The 19,879-nt window shown below is 41.4% G+C and overlaps 1 protein-coding gene across 1 annotated transcript in view; it reads left to right on the forward strand.

Moving 5' to 3' along the window:
• Positions 1–19,879, forward strand: part of fto (FTO alpha-ketoglutarate dependent dioxygenase) — a 138,940-nt gene that overhangs the window by 17,811 nt on the left and 101,250 nt on the right. The window contains exons 2-6 of the mRNA XM_007552190.2: positions 6,865–6,942; positions 7,040–8,057; positions 13,113–13,238; positions 16,728–16,807; positions 17,212–17,355. Of these exons, the coding sequence (XP_007552252.1) occupies positions 6,865–6,942; positions 7,040–8,057; positions 13,113–13,238; positions 16,728–16,807; positions 17,212–17,355 (1,446 nt within the window). The remainder of the gene's footprint in view (positions 1–6,864; positions 6,943–7,039; positions 8,058–13,112; positions 13,239–16,727; positions 16,808–17,211; positions 17,356–19,879) is intronic.

Here is a 19,879-nt window from a genome sequence, read left to right on the forward strand (position 1 = left end):
CACAGTCTTTCAATCAAACGCTCTTCTGCCTCTCCTCTCTTTCCTCCCTCCATCCTCTCACTCCTCACCCTCTCTGAACTGGACCCAGCCGGAATATCAAGGGACTGTATCTGCATTAAAACGGGCCTTTCCAGGTGGAAAACAGCTGACCTCAAGCAAGTTGTAATTTGAAGGTGAAAACTAAAAAGCTTTTCTCGATCGACATAATCTTAATGGAAACATTATGGCCTGGCCGCAAACTAACAATTAGGGCAAAATGGGTATTAGCAGTCCTAGCCAAACGGTTCATTCACATTTTGTCTCTTTGAGGAGGAATGCTACTGGGTTGAATCCTGGAGAGGCTAGAAAACTAAACAAGCCCTTCGAAAAATGTTTTCTGCCAGCGTGAGTCACATGGAAGGATAAGGGTTGTTTTATTGTTCACAGGAACTCTTTAGATGTAGTGCAGCTTTCTTCGTGTGAAATACTTTAAGGGAGTGCGTATGTTTCCGATAAAGAACATGCTCAGTCAATCTTTCCCGGATAAATAAAAAAAAAAGTTGGGTATGCCGTACATCAACAGATCTCTCAAATCCCTTTATTTTCTTTCTCTTCTTTCCTTCTATTCTTCTCTCCAGATTTGACACTTGCTAAAGGTCAGAGAAGCATCTTTTCCCCCCTCCTTTGAGGTGTAGATAAGTGTGAAATAGATGTTGACACCGCAGACACATTGAAAAGCACTTAAAGCGAGTGGCCATGTGCCAACCTGTCTGAGTCTGGCTTTGTGCATTTGTAAATACTTTTGAATGATTGATCTGGAAACCTGGGTCTTTCTGTAAGTCTGGCAGGTGCATCGAAAACGATGGAAAGTCCAAAAAGACAGATGAGGCCTGACGCTTCCTTCCCTCTCACCACGCTCTCTCCAGCTGTCAGAATTAGTAGTAGCCCAAGTAAAAAAATGGAAAGTAAACATAAAGATGAATAGGACAAGACGTGTGTTAGCATAGCCATAGTAGACACAGTAGATACTTGGTATAAACAGTATTTCAGCTTTTCTACAATAATGTAATTTGGCAGGTTTTCCAGTGAAGTATACCTGGAAACTTGATTTTCTGTATAAAAAAAAAACAATGCAAATTAGATTAAACACATTTTTATTGCATATAATATAATATATGTTCATTGGACACGACTGAGACAAAAAATAATCTGCAAATCAAAATAAGAAGCGAACAACCAATATGAAACCCAGCTGGTTTAAAATGTGCTTAAGTTAATCGTATTTACCTCTAAAAATACATTAGATTACATAACTTATTTCTGTTTTAGTTGTAAAAATCAAACAGTGTTTAGTTCAGCTGTTTTATTCTGTCAAATACATTTTATTTATTGGACATAAATAATATCAAATACAATTTTTTGTTTACACTTTTCCATTTCTTGATTCACCATCTCAAGTATAACAGCGGAGGGGCCTTCTGAATCCGAACTGTCTGGTGCAGCTTTTTGCAGGTGTTTCAATAGAAGTTCCCTTCACATTTTGATGTATGACCCATACGCTCGTAAGGCGTCCATATTTCTACTTGTGTGTGTGGTAGAGTACGTTATCCTGCAGGTGTGACTGGTAGACGGATGTGAAGTGTGGTCACATCGTGTGGGCATGTGTGCACACCTAATTAATGGCCGGCAGTGCCCCCCGCCCGCCACCACTCTGGTAATGTGTTCAGATCAGTGTTATAAACAGGACGTGAAAGGTCTGCCCAGCGTCGTCTTTTTAAACGACCGGCCTCTTGTTCCGGTAGATGGATGGAAGTGGTCTGATATTAATGACCACGTCTCCTGCCGCCCTGTCACGAGGCGAAATCAACGACGCAGCGTTCAGCCTCCAACAACAATTAGCAAACTGGAGCCGGCCTGTCTACCATTTGTCATCACTCGGGCCACCTGGGCACCCCCCTCTGAACGCATGCTGAACATGCCTGTCAATATATACAGAATGATGTCTGATTTGAAAAAGTATGCAGTGCTTAATGGCAGACCTACTCTTATTTCTTGGGATATTAATCTTTTCCCCCTGCTTGTTGCTAATCAGAAATTGGCATCAGATATACAAAACGGTCACTGAATCTCATGAGTTCAGCATAACCCGAAGTCTTATATACAATACCTGTTGTGTTTCTGAGAAAAGTTGAATGATAAGCTGTGCATAACATTTGACATATTTTGTTTGTGCACGTTTGAATGGGGTGACTTGCATAAAACATTCCCTGCAGACGTACACTAGGCCTACACGCTGAATAGAATCTGTAAATGCATTGCAAGACAAAACACATCGTCTCCCAAAATTTACAATTTCTCAAAAAAGTTTGCCGAAAACAAACTTTTTAAAGATATTTCCAGCAACATCCTGCTGACTGACCTTTGGCTCTCACAGTCCCTATTTAAATTCAGTTTCTGCTCTGTGAACAAAAGTATAAAGTCATGGGGTTACACATTACCAACACCCCCATGCTGAGGTCAGCTCCCACACATTCCAGTTATCCATTTACCAGTATGCCCTGTTAGCCATCACACTGGGTCGCTGTTTTCACTCTGCTAGTCCTTCCTGGTTGGTTTAAGAGAGGCACAAAATGTTATGCACAGCTTATCATTCATTTTTAAAGTTTGGTCAGGTGTCTTGCAAATGTTTTTTGTACTGCTTAAACACTTTATAATGTATTTAAACTAAAATATATATATATATTGTCAAAATACATTTAATTGAATTGACAAAATGTGAAAAAGGTCAAGGTTTTTGCAGTTTGCAGACGAATTGAGACGGCAGATCTTTGTGGAGATGAAATGACTTCCATTACCTGTTGAGCATTTGGCATTTGATCGAACTGCGTTCTGTTTTTTTGCGTACATCTTTTCTCCAGGTTTTTGTTATTTTAAAGTTTAATGCAAGTCTTCTATAGATGTTATGTCCATCACGCATACAAACACAAAACATCTGACAGACCAGGCACACCCTGCTCATCTGCACTCCATGTTGCTTCACATGAGGATCCTACATTCTTCGACCTGTTGCCAAATGGAGCGAGGAGGAAGCTGCTTTGATGCTCACAGGCAGCCTGTCTTTCTGAATTTGACATTTTACAGCCAACTAGTCAAACTTGATGATCCACCATTACTTTTGAACCAAGTGATCCCTTCTGAGACTGGTCTCTTAACAAATACCAGTGACTTGCTGTTTAAACACAGCGGTCCGTTGCAAAGCCATCTCTAAAGACGTCATGCCTGTTACTGGAGGACAGAAAGAAGACACTTGTGAAGATGGTGAAAAAATTGCCAGAGTGCCAGTAAATTTGACCAACACAGAATTAACAGCAGAACATCAAAGTAGACATTAAAACGGTTGTGTTTACCGAAAATTATTAAGGCAAATATAAATTAGCTTGATCCTTTACTTGCCCAATTTGCAACCTGTTGTCGGACACAGAAATTAAAGGTGCGGGTCATTGAGAAGTAGGAAAGGGTAAAACGCTATTGCTTTGTCCGTGCTTCACGATGCATTAGCCAAGTCATGGTAAGTCCACCAGGAAGTGGGTGTCCTCTGTCAGTATTTGTACCAAACACAGTTTTTCTTATGCCAGTAGCCTTTCCGAGGCAGACAAAAGTCACACTGAAGGTGTTTTTATCCCTGCAGCTGTGCAGTTATCTGGCTATTCTGAGCTATTGATGCTAAGCGCCGGACATTAATCTACTTTGTGAGGATCACTTTGAAGAAAGTGTCCACTGGGGTGTCACAGATGTGAAATAAATGAAATTATTAAATATATGGTACACAGTATGATATCTTTTATAGGCCAAGATCAAAGCAAACCAATTGAGTTCTATTCTACCTAATATGTTTTTCTGTGATAAACAGTCCGGCTGAGGGAATAATCCTATCAAGGAAGGGAGAGATTAAAAAAAAAAAAAAAAAAAGCATCAGATATATCACTTAGCACAGACGGTTTGCACTGCTCCCATGAAGCACCCGCGTTACAGTATTATAGAAATTGGTAATCTTGTTTCTTGGATCTGAGTTGAAACGCAGACCTTTTTTCGCACCTTGTGACTTCTTTCCCCCCTCCTTTTAGAATCAGTAGCAGACATGCAGACAGGAAGACAGACACAGCAGCTCTCTAATGCTGTGAGAGTCCATCTGCCTCAGAGGGCTCCGGTAACTTCCTGTCTTTGGCTTTTTTCTGTGGAATTTCGTAGCAGGCCGATGTATTTGACATGTTTGTGACAGCTTTGGTTGTGCGCGTTTCAGGCTGAGGCATCACGCTCGCAACCCCAGCAGTGCATTATTCAGAGAACTCATAAATGTGTGTGTGTGCGTCTATAGGAGTCTCTTTCTTTGCTCGGCAAAAGATGAAGCCGGCTAGAAGTATATTTCTTATGAATACGTTAAAAAGTATGCGAATGGGAAGATACGGATTTGACCAAACACATGGCTGCAATCGTAGACAAACACACACACACATATACAAGAGTCGACCAGAGTCTCGCCTTGATATCTTCAGCCTCTGTCATGGGTTATACTTTGACACCAATGAATGCGTGTCAGGTTGTCAATTTCTTCCAAAAGCCTTTGAATGCAGCCTGGTCATGAATAGTGCATGTTGTTTTGTTTTTTTAGGTTCCAACTGTCTGCAGGTCTGTTTTTGTTTGTTCCAGAATAAGTTGGAAGGCCTGTATGCTCTCATGCATCCTTTAAGAAAACTTCCAGCAGGTGTTGTGTTGTTTAGCCTAAGGTGAGGTTTCAGCCCTGAAGGTAAATTCGTCCAGCCGCCTTAAACCAGATGCCCTCCCTTTTCCCTGGCCTCCATTATCGGGATCTTTTCTTTTTCACCCTCTTTTCCCTGTTTGCCCTGGTTCTGATCCTTCTCTCCCTTAAATCGGGACACACAGCTTTTTATAACCGCACTGTAATGTTTACGAGCAAGACGTTTTATTTCACTCTTAAAAGTCAGGAAATATTTTGGCAGCTGTCTCCCGTATTCCCTGCAGCGTGCCACATAAGGTCTTTGGCATTATTAGTGAAGGCAAAATGTTGGATGCATACTGTAAATGTCACTAAAATATACACACCGCCTTTTTTCCCCTAAACTGTTACAAATGTTTGGTTGTTGAAGAGCACGCCATTCATCTTTAAAGATGTAAAAAGTCAGTGGTGCGCCGGTGACATTTCACCTCACTGCTGCAGGAACACCACGCAGAGTGTGTGTGCACCTGTGGAGAGTGATTGTCTACATATGCACACAGATGCTGTGCTGCTGTGCACGCGTATCCTCCTCCTGCGAGAGAAGAAGAAAGGCAGAGAATTATTATTTGGGTCAGCAGTATTTTGTGCCGGTTGCCGTTTGATTTTCGGGTCAGAATGGAATGTAGCCGCCTTGAACACGTTTTACTCGAAAGGTTTATGTTCGGTATGGCGGTGTGCATAGACCAAAGACAGCCCCCTCTTCAGTTATTAACCCCAATGGTAAAATGTGTAAAAACACATATGTTTTTATGGACTTAATCTAAAATACATCAGACTTTTAATCTTTGTTTGTTTTTTTTTCAGTGGGAACTTCTTAACCACTTTGCAAAACTTTATAAAATCTTGCTTTACTGATAGCATTTCACAGGGTCAGAGGAGGATTTTGGTACATTCCTCATTTTGCACACTTTTTCTAGATCATCCAAAACCCTGGGTGCTCTTTAATTCCATCTTCTCCGCTGTCTGCTGGATTTTGTAGCATTCAGATGTGGGGATAACAGTGGAAGGAGGTTGACTTTTTTTTTCTTGTCTGTTGAACCGTTTCTGTCTTGATGTGGTCACATGCGTTGGATCATTATCCTGCAGATAGACCTAAAGACAACCCATCTCCAGTTCTCTAAAAGAGAACACCAGACATTTTATTTAAGAACGTTTCCTAAGAGTTCATGATTCAGTGCTCTCTCACCATTTTCTCAGGGTCTTAGACATAATAATAATAATAATAATAGTAGACATAGGGGGGATTTCCAAATAGTCGTCCTTTGTTTTGCGCCAGACTCAAATGGAGTAGTTGGTTCCAAAAGCTCAATCTTAGCATCATCTGACAGAACGCATGGTTCCCGTTAAAGTACCGGTGGTGTTTACTGACCTACAATACTCTGTTTGTGATGGAAGGACAGAACCCACACACTCACATGGCATCTGGATTCTGGGTAGCTTTTAATGGCTGGCGTAGTGACCTGGTGACCCCAAGATGTCACTATGTTCTGTTTTTCTAGTTCATGCTGGTTCATTGTATTGAACTACCTTGCTGCTGAAATGTGCTGTAGAAAAAAAAACCATGATGATGATTATGGTAGCCTGTTGCTGACTTATGAAGATAAATTCACATCTGCCTTACATTAATGGCCTGTTTCCTTGTCTTTTCCTTCTGTGTCGTGTCATGTCATAAGAATTAATTACTCATTACAAAACTTGAGAAAATATGACATAGTAAGCATTATTTAAGAAAATGCTCATTTTAAATATTTGGTAGGAATTGCTGGGGGTGCCATTAACTGTTTGTGTTGTATTTTTTCTTACAACAACAAAAAAAACAATAATTTCTTAATGTTGGATTTTTTTTTCCCCTCACTGACTTTTTAAAAAAATTCTTAGTACGATATGTTTCTGCTGTATATGACACCAATACATGTGAGGCATTCTGTACATCTTATTTTTCTGGTTTCTCATCTTTGTTGGATAGTTGTTTTACTGTTTCTTTCAGTTATGCAAAACTGATTTGTACTGTGCTTTCAAACAAGTTAAGAACCATTGTTCTATGGGGGAACAAACCTGTCAAGTTTCTTTCACTGATCTGTTTTCCACAGAGGCGTAGGCTACTGCAGGAGTTGGGAGACCAGAAGATCCCTTTTCTGGGACCTTCAGATCGAGGTTTTCAGCAACTGGTGAGTTGGTCTTATTTCTTTAACTGTGACAAAATAGTTACAAATAATTATACACATAGAGATATGATGTAAGGCCCTTCTTTCATTGTATTTTCAGTGGGATTCCAGCTACTTTGGCTTGGTGTTGAGGAAATCGTGTTCGCTTCCTGCTGAGCTCCACAGCCGGGTCCAGGCGGCTCTGCTCACCCTCAGAAAGAAGGGCTGTCTCCTGAAGGATCTGGTCCGCGTCCGCGACCGAGACGTGTTCACCGCCGTGTCGCGAGCGCTGCTGGGTGAGCCCGGCCACACCTACCGATATCTGGACACGCGGCTCTTCGCCATCCCCTGGCACAGCGAGGACGCCGAGGTCAAAGGACAAAACTGCTGTGATCCCGATTTGAGGGACGCTTGCAAAGCATTGTGGGAGCTTAACACGTTTCTCTGTTCTGATGTGTCTCAACTGAAGGAGGGAGACCAGTTTTCACAATGTATGAAGGCCGAAGGGGAAGCAAAGCTAGTTGAAGAGGGTGAGACAGAGTCTAAACACAGTGACGACTCCAAGAATAGTGAAGGAGGGGACTCGGAGTCCAGACAGAGCGAGGAGGGGGACACCGAGTCCAAGCACAGCGAGGAGTGGGACATTGAGTCCAAGCACAGCGAAGAAGGATGCTCTGGGTCGAAACAAGAAGCGGGGTGGGAGACTGAGGAGGGCGAGTCCTCCCAAGTCAAACCGAGTGAAGGTAGTTTTGCAGGAGTTTCAGAGCACAGCGAAGGAAAATGCCCCGGCTGGACGACGGAGGCCTTCAGTGGGACAAAGCCCGAACCTGTGGGACTAGAGGCTCAGGAGAAGCCTGTGGCTCAGCTAAAGCACAGCCTGTCAGATTACCACATTCAGGATAGAGAGGAACATGCAGGTGGGCTGGGCTGTTCGCAGACCAGTCCTCCACAGGTGTGCACCGGTCCAGTCAAGTTCAATGTCACCTTACTGAACTACATGGACCCCGCACAAATGAGCCACCTCAAGGAGGAGCCGTACTATGGCATGGGGAAAATGGCGGTAGGGTGGCACCACGATGAGAACCTCATCACTCATTCACCAGTGGCTGTTTACAACTATAGTTGTCATGACGACAAAGGTAAGTTTAAAGTAAAATATAGGAGTTAATCTCAGTAAAATGGAATATAATTAATGATTTTATTCTATGGATTCAATTCAAAAAGTGAAATGTATGTATTTATAATGTATTACTTTGATGGTTAATAAAATGCATAACTTTAGTTTCTCGTGAAATTCATAACAATGTAAAACCAATGAAAAATTACTTTCAGTGCAGAAAAGTTTGACCTTTATATGTCTATAAATTACTGTATCAATGTGCTGTGGCAGAAAGACTATCAGGCCTCAAGCAGCTTGGATTCTGAGCCTTTCGCTTTTAGTCTCTAGACCAGGGGTGGCCAAGTCCAGTCCTCGAGAGCCACCATCCTGCAAGCTTCAGATGCATCCCTGCTTCAACACACCTGAATCAAATGACTGGCTCGTTATCAGGCCTCTGTAGAGCTGATCCCGGTCTGTTGGAGTAAGGATACTTCTAAAACTTGCAGGATGGTGGCTATCGAGGACTGGACTTGGCCACCCCTGCTCTAGACCATTGAAGCCTTGACTTAGCAACAGGGTAGTTCTTTTTCTTTTTAGCTGCAGTGAGATGCTTCTGATGTGGTCTCAGTTCCAGAAGTGTCTTAACGGAAAGAACTTAATCCTTTCAGCTCTCGCTAGAGCACCCTTTTCTACAACAGTTTTTCCTTCCACTAAGCTTTCCATTAACATGCTTCACTAAAGCACGCTGTGAACAGCCTGGACTTCTTCAGCATTGGACTTTATGGCTTACCTGCTGGATGAATGCGAAGCCAGCAGTCTCCCCCATGATCGTGTAGACAATTACACGGCCATTAGGGTATTGAAAATATCACTTTTGATCTGCTGTCTGTTGTATTGTAATAATTTCTTAGAAAATTGACTTGAATAACTCAAATAAATTACATTTTTAATACTATTATAATTTACTGAAATGCATTTGTATTGTATTTGAAGTGCATGTAATGCTACTAAAATTAATAATGGATGTAAAAGGCTCGATTTAATTCTAAATCTAGCTTCTGAATAAATTTTACTTTAATACTTAACATGAAGAATGATATTCCTCTTCCAGTTTAACAATCATCTAAGTCACTTATCTCTGTTGCTGTGTGGTGGATCAGATGCAGGTAACCTTGTGTATGAAGGCCCTGCAGCCCCGCTGCAGCAGCTGTAGACATGGCCTCTGGTGAGGCAACCATCAGATCCATCTCTGTGATAGTGTCAGGGTATTATCAAATGTCATCACCAGTTCGCCGCTGACAGTCTTATCGCTGCCTGTGCGTTGGGAGATCACAGACATTTGAATCTGAGCCCTTAACATCGGCTCAATGGCGCAGTCTAACAAACAGGCCTTATCGCAGGCGCTACATCTCATCTAAATCATTTCCCCGAGAAATGATCGATGTGCAATTATCTGATATGGAATAATGAGCCCTGCTTTGATAAGTGTTCCTAGACTGTACCATTCGGATAATACGATGTCTCCTAATTACCGAATGCATACTCTCTCAAGAGCTAATCGTGTTTGCTGATTGACTTGATAAGGGGATACAGAGAACTTTGCTCTTTAGAACAGATACAAAACAAACTGTAGGATGCCACACAGATAAAAACGCATTTTATTGGAGATATTGTCAAGTTCCAGAAAGAGCTGTGTCATTTTTGTGCTTTTAAAACATCAGAATAAATTTGATTATTACTTTTTACAACCACCTTTCATTGCATTTACAGATTTAACTTTTCTGAAACATTTCTATCTGATTTGCATACCTGTACATTGAAATGCTTGCACATTTTTCTTTGCAAAATATCCCGAGCTCAGTCACATTAGCAATGTTCAGGTCACAGATTCTCCACGGGACTTCATATTCATGTGCCATTCTAACACATGAACATGTCTGGACTGTTGCTCAGGCTGGACGTTTAGAGATGATGAGACTCCTGCCTAATCTCAAGTCTTTTACAGCCAAATGTTTTAACCCCATCCATCAAACCATCAACTCTGACTAGCTTGTTAGTCGTGTAAATCCCACAGGACTGTGCTGCTGACACCTTGTTTCACAGTGGGAACTAGATGCATTGCATGGAGTCATCTACTGTTCTCTGTGAAATGTTCAAATCTCACCCAAGGGATGTTGTTTTATAACATTCTCCTTGACCTTGCTGTGTGTCCCTTAATCTTTATGATGCTTTTTGTTCACTTGTTTTCTTTTACAAACCCCAGAATCTGGTAACAGAGCAAATGTATTTCTACTGATATTTAAATGCCATACATTCAGACTGAATTTGCTCCTTACATTTGAAGGCGATATGAATCACTGGATTCATATCCAGTGATTCATAAAGGTGGATAAGTAAAAATCCATACCACACTTTCAGATTTTTATTTGTAAAAAAAAATTGAAACATTTAATTTTCACTTCATGCTTTATAATTATGCTTTAGTTTGTATTGACCTATCACCTAAAGTTCCTATGTAATACAATGAGTTTCTTTTTTTTTTTTTTTTCGTTAAAATGTAATATAATAAAGTTCAAGGGTTATGGGTACTTTTAGCTGATGGCCCAGTGTTTGTAAACTTTAGAGTTGGGACGTTCCTGCATTTTGTGTCTCCAAGTTGTTAGTTTCCAGTGTCACACAGGTGCAGTTCTGATTGATTCCTGACACATTTCTGAGCTGGGCTGCATTGACCTTTCAAATGGAGCAACACCTGCTCTTCAGGTCTGTTTTCCTAATTCGTTAAGGACCATTTCAGCTCTGACCCTGTGAACACTGGCTTCAAACACGACACCTTCCAAGTTCCAACTCTGGATGACCCCACAGCTCCAAACTTTAGTGGGGATACTCTGATGAGAACGAAACACAACTGCGTTCCAGTTGAGATGAGACTTACCAGAGCCAGGCTGTGCTTTTAGAGGCCTCATCCTAAAAGGACACAATGCAGATTGTTGTAATCATTAGGAATGCAGATGCGCTCTGTCTGTTGCACCTTTTGAGATTAGGGTGGGAAATTTTCTTCTCTGTCTCGGCTGCCTCACCTCGTTATTTCCTTTGACCCGAAGAACCGCAGAGACGTGTTTTTTTTCCTGGCCGCTCCGATCCAAAGGAATCTGCCACGACTGAGCGTTTTCCGGCACAGAGGATGGGCTTGCACCATTCCCAAGGCCTTCTGGGAGTGCTGTCATTAGCTGGCTCTCAGAGCACAATGGCTGGAAATTAAGTTACTATTTATCCGTGCTGAGCAAAGGAAAAGGCAGCCACGGGGCAGAGAGGCCCAGAAAGACTTTAGTATTGATTTTGCTGAAGGGTGTCGGCCGGCCAAGCCAAATCTTGTTTTCCTAGGACGCTGTGTAAGAACTGAGGGAGTGAGGGAAGAACAGGGGAGGTGGTATCAGTGAACGGGTTCAGCAACAGGAATATCACATACCCTCGCACACTCACCAAACAACATCAGGGGCTTTTATCCAACTATTTCCTCTTGCACAGCATAATGGTAGCATAAAGATCCTGTGCTAACAGCCAGTTATAACCACAGAAACACGTATCATCTTTGCTTGGTTGTTAAGTGATTCTCACGTTCTGGAGACAAGGCCTTACATCTTATATCCATTGTTTGGGTGGTATTGATTTAATTGCCACAGTCCAGACTTTTATCATGTTAATTCTCAATATAGTTTTTAATGTTATTTTATGGCCGTGCTGATGCGTGTTCATGGAGTAGTACTGTTTTCCGCTGCAACCTTTGAGAAAAAAACAGTTGTAGTACAAAACTAAACTTGTTAGTTTTCTTTACAATCACAGTAACATGATATATTTCACCAGGATTTCAGGTGGTTAACTAGTAAGCCTGTTACAATAAGCAGTTCATTAATTAATGCCATAATAAAACGGGTTTGATTATTTCCATCCTGATAATTAATATGTTTGGTGTACAGAGACTTTATAATCCATTTTATTTACGGTTTCGGTTGTATGTGTTTTTTTTATTTCCGTTTTATGTATCGTTTTTGGTTTGTGTATTTTATATTGGATATTTAAAATATCTTCCAGTTCCAGTGTTAAGTATTGTTTAGAAAATTAAATTTGTTTGGTGTTTGAGGGGGCAAATTTGCATTATTATACTGTTATCTATATATTACCTGCAGATGTTAACAAAAACAACAGAATCATCACTGGTTGCATTGATAATTATTGTCCAGAAAAATGTGTTACCATGGCCAGCACAGAGGAGAAGTGAAGTAGAAGGGAAATGATGCATGGTTTCTAATATTTGTTAAAAAATAAAAATCCAAAAGTTGTGTGTTTTGATTTAAATAATATCAAGCACAAGCCATTGCTTTTAAAAGTTACCCTGAGTTACACTAAATAAAACCACGACCAAGCAAGACATCAAGACAAGTCATGAATAAAGTTGTGGAGAAATCTGAAGCAGGTTTAGATAATAAATCTCAAGCCTTGAAAATCTCACCAAAAGAGATTGTTTCACCAAAAGAGTAAGACATGACTGAAAACCGACCAATTAATCCGAAATGTCTGAATGAGATACAGAGAGTCACAGCTCAGGTGGGAGAATCTGTTGACCCACCAATTATTCATTATGCTCCCTACAAATCCATTCTCAACATGAAAGTGAAAAGAAAAAGGCAGGGCTATGCATTATGAGTATTAGGATTGATTAAGCTAAATGCTGTACAGGGGAAAGCTAAAAAAAACAAAAAAAACAAAACACGCTAGAGACTGTAAAAGACTTGAGACTGGTGGGGGGGAGTTACTTTCCAGCAGCATAACGACTGGAACGGCAATAAAATATGGTTCCACAAAGTATTAACCAAGGGACTTTGAATCCATATGGTTGGCACACTTCAGATTTTTATTTGAAAATATTAATTTCCTTCCACTTCACAGTGATGTTCTGCTGTTTGCTGGGCTATCGCATAAAATTGCAATAAAACCCATTAAAGTTTGTAGTTGTAGCAGGATCATATGTGTAACGGTTTCCTTTGGTGAGGCGCTGTATTTAAATACTGCAGTGAAGTGGGATGTGTGTGACCGGCAGGTGAGTGCAGCGAAGGCAGCAGCGTGGAGAAGGCATGTTGGAGGATCGGCCTGAAGGTGGCCTGGGACATCCACACACCTGGCCTGATGCTGCCGCTGGAGTCCGGAGACTGCTACTACATGAGAGGTACCGAGGCTCTCCCGAAAACACGCAAACACGCATGCACATGTTAACATGCATTCACCACCATGTCTGAATACGAGAAGAGGAGACTTTCATTACTCTGGGTTTTAGTGTTTTCTTGTACCTTGTCCCAAATGACCCAAAGCAGCGGGATGTACTTCACTCGCACTTTTCCCTCTGCTGCCCTCATATTTATAATTCTCTCTGCGAGAGAAATGGAACTGAGGCACTGCGTGTGTGTGTGTGTGTGTGTGTGTGTGTGTGTGTGTGTGTGTGCCTTTTGCTTGTAAAGGAGACAGAGTGAGTAAAAGAGAGGTTTCTTGGCCCTGAACACAGGGCTTTAAGGTTCCATGAAATTGTGTGCATTAGAGAGGTTAGGAAAACCAAATGTTATTTTTTGAAGTCCTGTGACCCATTGCTGACTACGTCTCTATGGGGAGAACAGACAGCAAGCCACAGGGGTGTAAATCATGGCTTAATGCTTTTGGCTGCGGCAGACACCTCCACCCTCCTTTTTTGGTCCCCTGGGCCCATCGAGGCTCGCTCAGATTTTCTGAGTGCAAGGACATTTATCCACATCACAGCAGAGGCCTGCATGTGTTCAGATGTACGAGAAGTGAGGAGTCCTGCTTGGATGGATGACGGGGATTTATTATTTTATAAAGGCACCCTTCTTTAGTAAATATTCTATTTCTCTGCTTGATAATTTCTCATATTTTAGTATAGATTTACTCTTTAATTTTAATACTAAGATTGACAAGACGTACATTTTGTTTGGTGCTATATCGTATCTAAAACCCTACAGGCCTACTCGTAAGGGTCCTACTTTGAAGCAAACAACAGTCCATCACAACAAGCTGGATCAATGTTGCTTGTAATGCACTGAAATTCTATTCTAATTTTTGAAATTTCTGTGTCATTCAGGATTTTTTTGTCATAATGTTACTAAGTGCAACCATGTATGATACTGTGGTGATTGGCAGTGACCTAGCTTTTCTGATGATGCTCTTGTTTTCAAAATGTTACATGTTCAATTCACCACCATATGTGAGAAACAGATTTTTGACTCTTTATCGTAGACTTTCTCGCTTCACCGTAATGCCAAAATTATTGATACAGGCTCAAATACATGCATACATCCCCTACCAAGTTTGTATTAAATGTTCCTTAGCAAGTTTAACAGGAAGTACATGCTTCTCTAATCCACTGGCAAAGTTGTTGCATCGTTTTGACTGAACGTTGCAGTGCTCTTCTTACCAAAAAAAGGTGAAGTCCATTTAAATGGGTTGGTTTCCTGACAATAACTTGGAAAAATGTTTCACTAAAGGTTAAACTATTTGAATTTAACAACTGCCATGCATGGTAGTAGTAAGATTATGCTGAGGTTTTTTTTCTGCTACCAAAGTTTTTTGTTTATCTGTAATCAGTCTCTAAAACTATCTTTAGATCTATGATAATTGATTGTTTTTTTTTGTTGTTTTTTTTAAGAGATATCTTTAAAAGACATTAGGTATTATAGTAGCCACACCAACATTTACTTTGGTAATTGAGTTGCTACCACTTTAAGCCAGATTTTTCATTTGTATAATGGACCTTTTAATAAGTGCAGAGGGATACGGGCAGTAAATTGCTTCATGCTGGGAGGAATCTGCTTCCCAGACCCATCTGCATCATCATAAAATATTTCGACAATAGGCATATTTATAAAGCATAAAACCAAATTAGGTGGTTAACCTCCTATAAAGTGAACTTTTAAATTCACCACAAACAAATAAGCAGAAATAGGATGAATTTGATGATCATTTGATTGTTTTTATCATGGAGCGCCACTGTCTGCCAATATTTAGCTCGACAGGGCTCCGAACCGACCTTCTTCAGCAGGAGATTTACAATAAAACTGTCAGTTTAACGCCAGCCATGATAATAGAGAGATGGGCTGCTGTGCAGACCATTCTAATGGGAGTTGACTGTCGCGGATCAGTGGGGATTTATGCTCCACTTGGTGAGTACGCCCCTGAGAGGCCGACTGCTCCACAACGATAGCGGCTCGCGCCTTTCTCGGCCGTCTGTTGCTTTGTCGGTCTACCTGAATGAAACACTTGGCATGGCGCTCCAACACATGCACTCAGCTATAAATTTTCAGAACTCGCATCGCTCAAAGATGCATCACGCATTGCAATTCTTAGGCACGGCACCCCTCCCTCATCCAAAATCCTCACATTCGAGGCAGACACAACTAAAGCGGGTGTTAAAATATATTGTACTTGTGTTTTTTTGTGACATACACCCCTTGATAAGTAGTTTTGCTGTATTAAAAGGTAACTACAATGGTGTATAACCACATACGCCATTATATAATTTCAGCACCATTTGTCGGCGGCTGGCCCCTTTGAACTGCTAATGTCTAAGCTGCTGGAGGCAAATTGAATCACCATCATTTCCGCCCAAATGGAATTTCAGTGGTTAAAAAAGAACAATGCAAGTCTTGACACCGGGTCTGTTCAATAATCTGATTTCCAGCTCCCATTGCACAGGGGGGAACTGCAGAAAAGAGTTGACCCAATATATTTAAAAGCCTGCTTCCTGGAAAAGGAGGACAAGTGGCAGCAGGCACAGGGGTTGAAAGAAAGATAAATATTTATTACAGTTATCGAGTTTGCCTCGACTCCCTCCTGATCCCACTGGCTGCATTAGAGGCGCCAAGAAAAGAGCAGATTGATGGAGATAATTTGTTATTGGATATAAACAGTTTTAAAGACGCAGAGTAATTCTGCCCAGAGACCTAATCCTTCACAATCTCATCAGGGTGAAGAAAACACCGGCAAGTTGTTTTGTTTGTCGCCGTCTTCTTCTTCTTTTTGTTCCCCCCCCCCACATCCTTCCACCAAACAATAATATCTTCTTCCTAAAGCATTTGGCTGTTTGACTTTCAAATCACAGGCATTAGCTGGTGTACTCTTGCTCAAGGCGGGTGTAAATATGCACATGTGCTGTGAATGACAGCTCTGTCATGGCTAAATTAATTATTGGTAGGAGGCAAATAATGGCAGAGCTGAGAAACATCTATACACACAAAGAAACACATGGCGGGATACACAGGAAACAGCGCTAAGGCCTCACTGTAAAGCTTGTGTGATATTGGACAAATGTTTGCTGGTATGGCGCTTCCATCTTGACAGATTGAGTGCGATCTGGTTCTGTTTGGTAATTAAAAATTATATTACAGTGCTCTTCCCTCTATCTGAGTCGATGCTGGGCCGATGGGAATCTGTCCGAGTGTACAAGTTGATTTAGTCTAATTCACTGTTCGCTTTTCATCTGTTTTTCTGTTGTAATATCTCCCTTTTATTCCCATTAACAATCAATTCCACATCAATATGCTCCTTTCAGCATCGAGGATTGGCTTCTTGTTTCCTGGTTTGGTGGTGTGCAGCGACGATGTCGGTTGTTGTGCTGATGAGTGTATTTTTTTCTGCTTGCTGCTTTTGCCAGATGACCTCAACAACACCCACCAGCACTGCGTCCTCGCTGGAGAAACGGCACGCTTCAGCTCAACTCACAGAGTGGCCGAGGTGAGACGTTAGATTTTTATTTGCTCTGAAAATAATATGTAACTTTCTGCTAGTTTTACTAAAGAACAAAATTATTATCAAATGAAGATTAATCATTTATTCATACCTTACTTTAATTTTATAAAATAAATTTTCTCTATTTTTTTAATTATTTATATATTACCCTGTCTGATTTTCTTTTTTATAATTATTTTTACACAATTTAACATATTTTATTTGAAATATAATTTGAGATTTTTTTTTAATTAAACCTTTTTGCTTATAAAAAAAAAAGAGAAATATTGATTGTTTTAATTTGTTTTGATGTACATTATCAGCTGTTTCAAAGCCACATTTGATTAATAACCTTGTGTAGCTCCTCCGTGTCGTGGCGTTGTTTGTGACACTGGTCTCGTTCCTATCAGTGTTCTAAGGGGACCCTGACCTACATCCAGTCACGGTGCCAGGAGGCCCTGTCCAACCTGCACACTGACCCCGAGACGGGCTCCCACAGCCTGGTGACCCTTCAGCCGACAGCATTACAGCACTGTGAGGAGATTCACAATGAGGTGGGGCCACGGTGGTTGTGTGTTAACCTTCAAGCGCACATGAATGCATACATTTACTTGTTTTTCATTTCCTGCGTGTACGCCTTTGGTGGTTCGTAGCTGTTTCTACATACTTTGAGCCGAATTTAACGTTTTACAAAGGTATTTGAATTTGTTCAAAATGGAAATATTCAAATTAGCAGGATTTGTGCCAGACAAAATGTGCAGAATGGCATTGTCTTCAAGAGTTCACATTTATTCATTTATGAATGTGAACCTCTCTGATTCTGTCTGAGTGGCCCCAGAGCTTTAATCCCCACCCATCTGGTACCGCAAGCAGGTTCAAAACAACAAAGATCCATCTGCAAATAAGATGATGATGATGATTTAATCCAGACAGCAGAAATTGTTGTTGAATACACTGAAGGTGTTCTCTGAAAATTACAGGGATAAGCGTCTAATTAAGGAAGCAAATGTATTAGTGCCAACATATATTTGTGCTTTTTCTGTCGTATGGATATAAACACTTGTGACGTATGTAAATCCTGTGCACTTACATACGTTATAATCTTTTTTGTTGACTTAATGTTCTGTATGAGAAAGTTGAGACAGAAATCTTACAAATGAGGCCGTTTAGATTACCTATCCATCAGTCTGCGAAACTGATGGCTTTGATTAATTATTTTTTCAGCATTTTTTGGGCCATTCAGTTTCACCTAAAACATTTAATTCTATTGGACATTTACAGTTTCACATTCTGTTAAATTGCACCAACAAACTTCAGTGTATTTTCTTGTGGTTTTATGTGATTGACTAGCATTGTGATAAAGAAAAACACGTGTAGCATTTGTTTGAGTTCAGCCACTTAAATGATAATTTGTAGACCCACCTTGCAGCGCTGACCTTTTCTGACTTCCTTGTAAAATAGCTCAAACTCAGTCGCATAAGATGGAGAGCCTCTGTTAAAATGTATGTCCTGGTTGTTTTTTTAGGGTTGTCCTGTATTTAGCTCCGTCCATCTTTGTTCACTTTCTTCTTTCTAAGATGTTCAAGGCTTATGATATTGTTTTTAGCCCTACTCTGACGTCTGTTTCATAAACTCTTGATAAAGCACATTGTTTTAAGGGGCTATGATGACTTTAATACAGTTTCTCATTAACTGATCTCAGTGTTTTTTTCTGCATCGTGAGAGTTTTAGCTCATTCGGGGATTTGTTTAATGGCAGGTTGAAGCTCTTTGAATGGCAGAACAGGAGCTTGCCAGCTGCCCACCCTCTGCTTACCGTACTTTGTTGTTATACTTAGGGAAATGTCTACAATATGAAATCCAGGTTGCTCTCATTTGTCTTGCCTTGTGATGGATCGCAAGCCAATAGGCTCTCCATATGCTTCCTAAAGATGGAGCCGTGCCCCTGTCCTGCCTCTAACCTCTTTTCATATAAAACAATGAGTGATGCTGGCTCGGGGTTTCCAGGGATAAAGTGAGGTCAACAAAGAGAAGGCCTCAGCCTCCTGCCATATCTTGCTGCAGGCCAGCAGTTAATATACCATCTCACCTCTCACCCTTTTTACACCCCTGCGCCCAAATTGCACATCCTAGCAGACGCCAGCATCCGGGACTCTCAGCAGGATGCCATGACAGATGAGTCTGACATAAGGTTGTTTAAAGGTTGAAGACGATATTAAGCATTCCGCGCTGCCAAACAACAGGGCTGCCTGCGTCTGGAGAACTGCTGCGTTGTTTCAGGTAGCAACACCTGCTAGTTAGCCACAGAGCGCCACAGGATTACCAGGCGTTGGCTTCCACCAGGACGGTAAGGTACGTTGATTCACGAAAACAAGGAGCTTTTTATACAAGCATTGGTGTATGTGCGTGCTTGCGTGTGTGGGTGTGTGTGTTTAAGTGCTTAAGTAAGAAGGGGGTGTTCTCAGGGGCTCGGGCCTACCCTTCCCGGCTCTCGCAATGATCGATGTGGCCATTTGTTTGGAGTTGCCCACGAGAGCAGAACACCCAGCTAAATGATGTATTGTTGGTGGAGTTATTTATGATGGCGGCCCTCTTTGGTGCTTGGTGGGTGCACATTGCACAGGTCGTGTTTGACATGGACGACCGAGGAGTGAACAAGCCTGAGACACGCGGGCGACCTGACCTGAGCAGCGCCTTTGTGGGTCTTTGCTCAAAAAGTGCTAAACCACGCACCGGCTGACAGTCTATTGATGCCGTGCAGTTGAAGGAGGGTCAGGGGGGCTGGCGTTTGTCAGAGGTAATAGGTGGGGCCTGATTGTGAGGGAGTAGAGCATCTGCCATCCGTCTGTCTTCGTTTGGGAATGGAACAAGGTGCCTAATTGAAGCAGATATTGAAGGGAGGCAGAAACTGAAATAAAGAAAAGTTCCCACCTGTTTAGCCCCTGTCTCTCTGTCTCCTTTTAATCTTACCTGCTGTCCTAGTCAGTCAAATAAGTCTAACATAATACCACCACATGGCCCCTGTGTGCATGTTAGGCTTTGAAATGCTAATTCCAGACACAAATGTCTTGTCTCATTT

The sequence above is a fragment of the Poecilia formosa genome, unplaced genomic scaffold (genome assembly GCF_000485575.1).
Source record: "Poecilia formosa unplaced genomic scaffold, Poecilia_formosa-5.1.2 Scaffold46, whole genome shotgun sequence".
Classification (NCBI taxonomy): Eukaryota; Metazoa; Chordata; class Actinopteri; order Cyprinodontiformes; family Poeciliidae; genus Poecilia; species Poecilia formosa.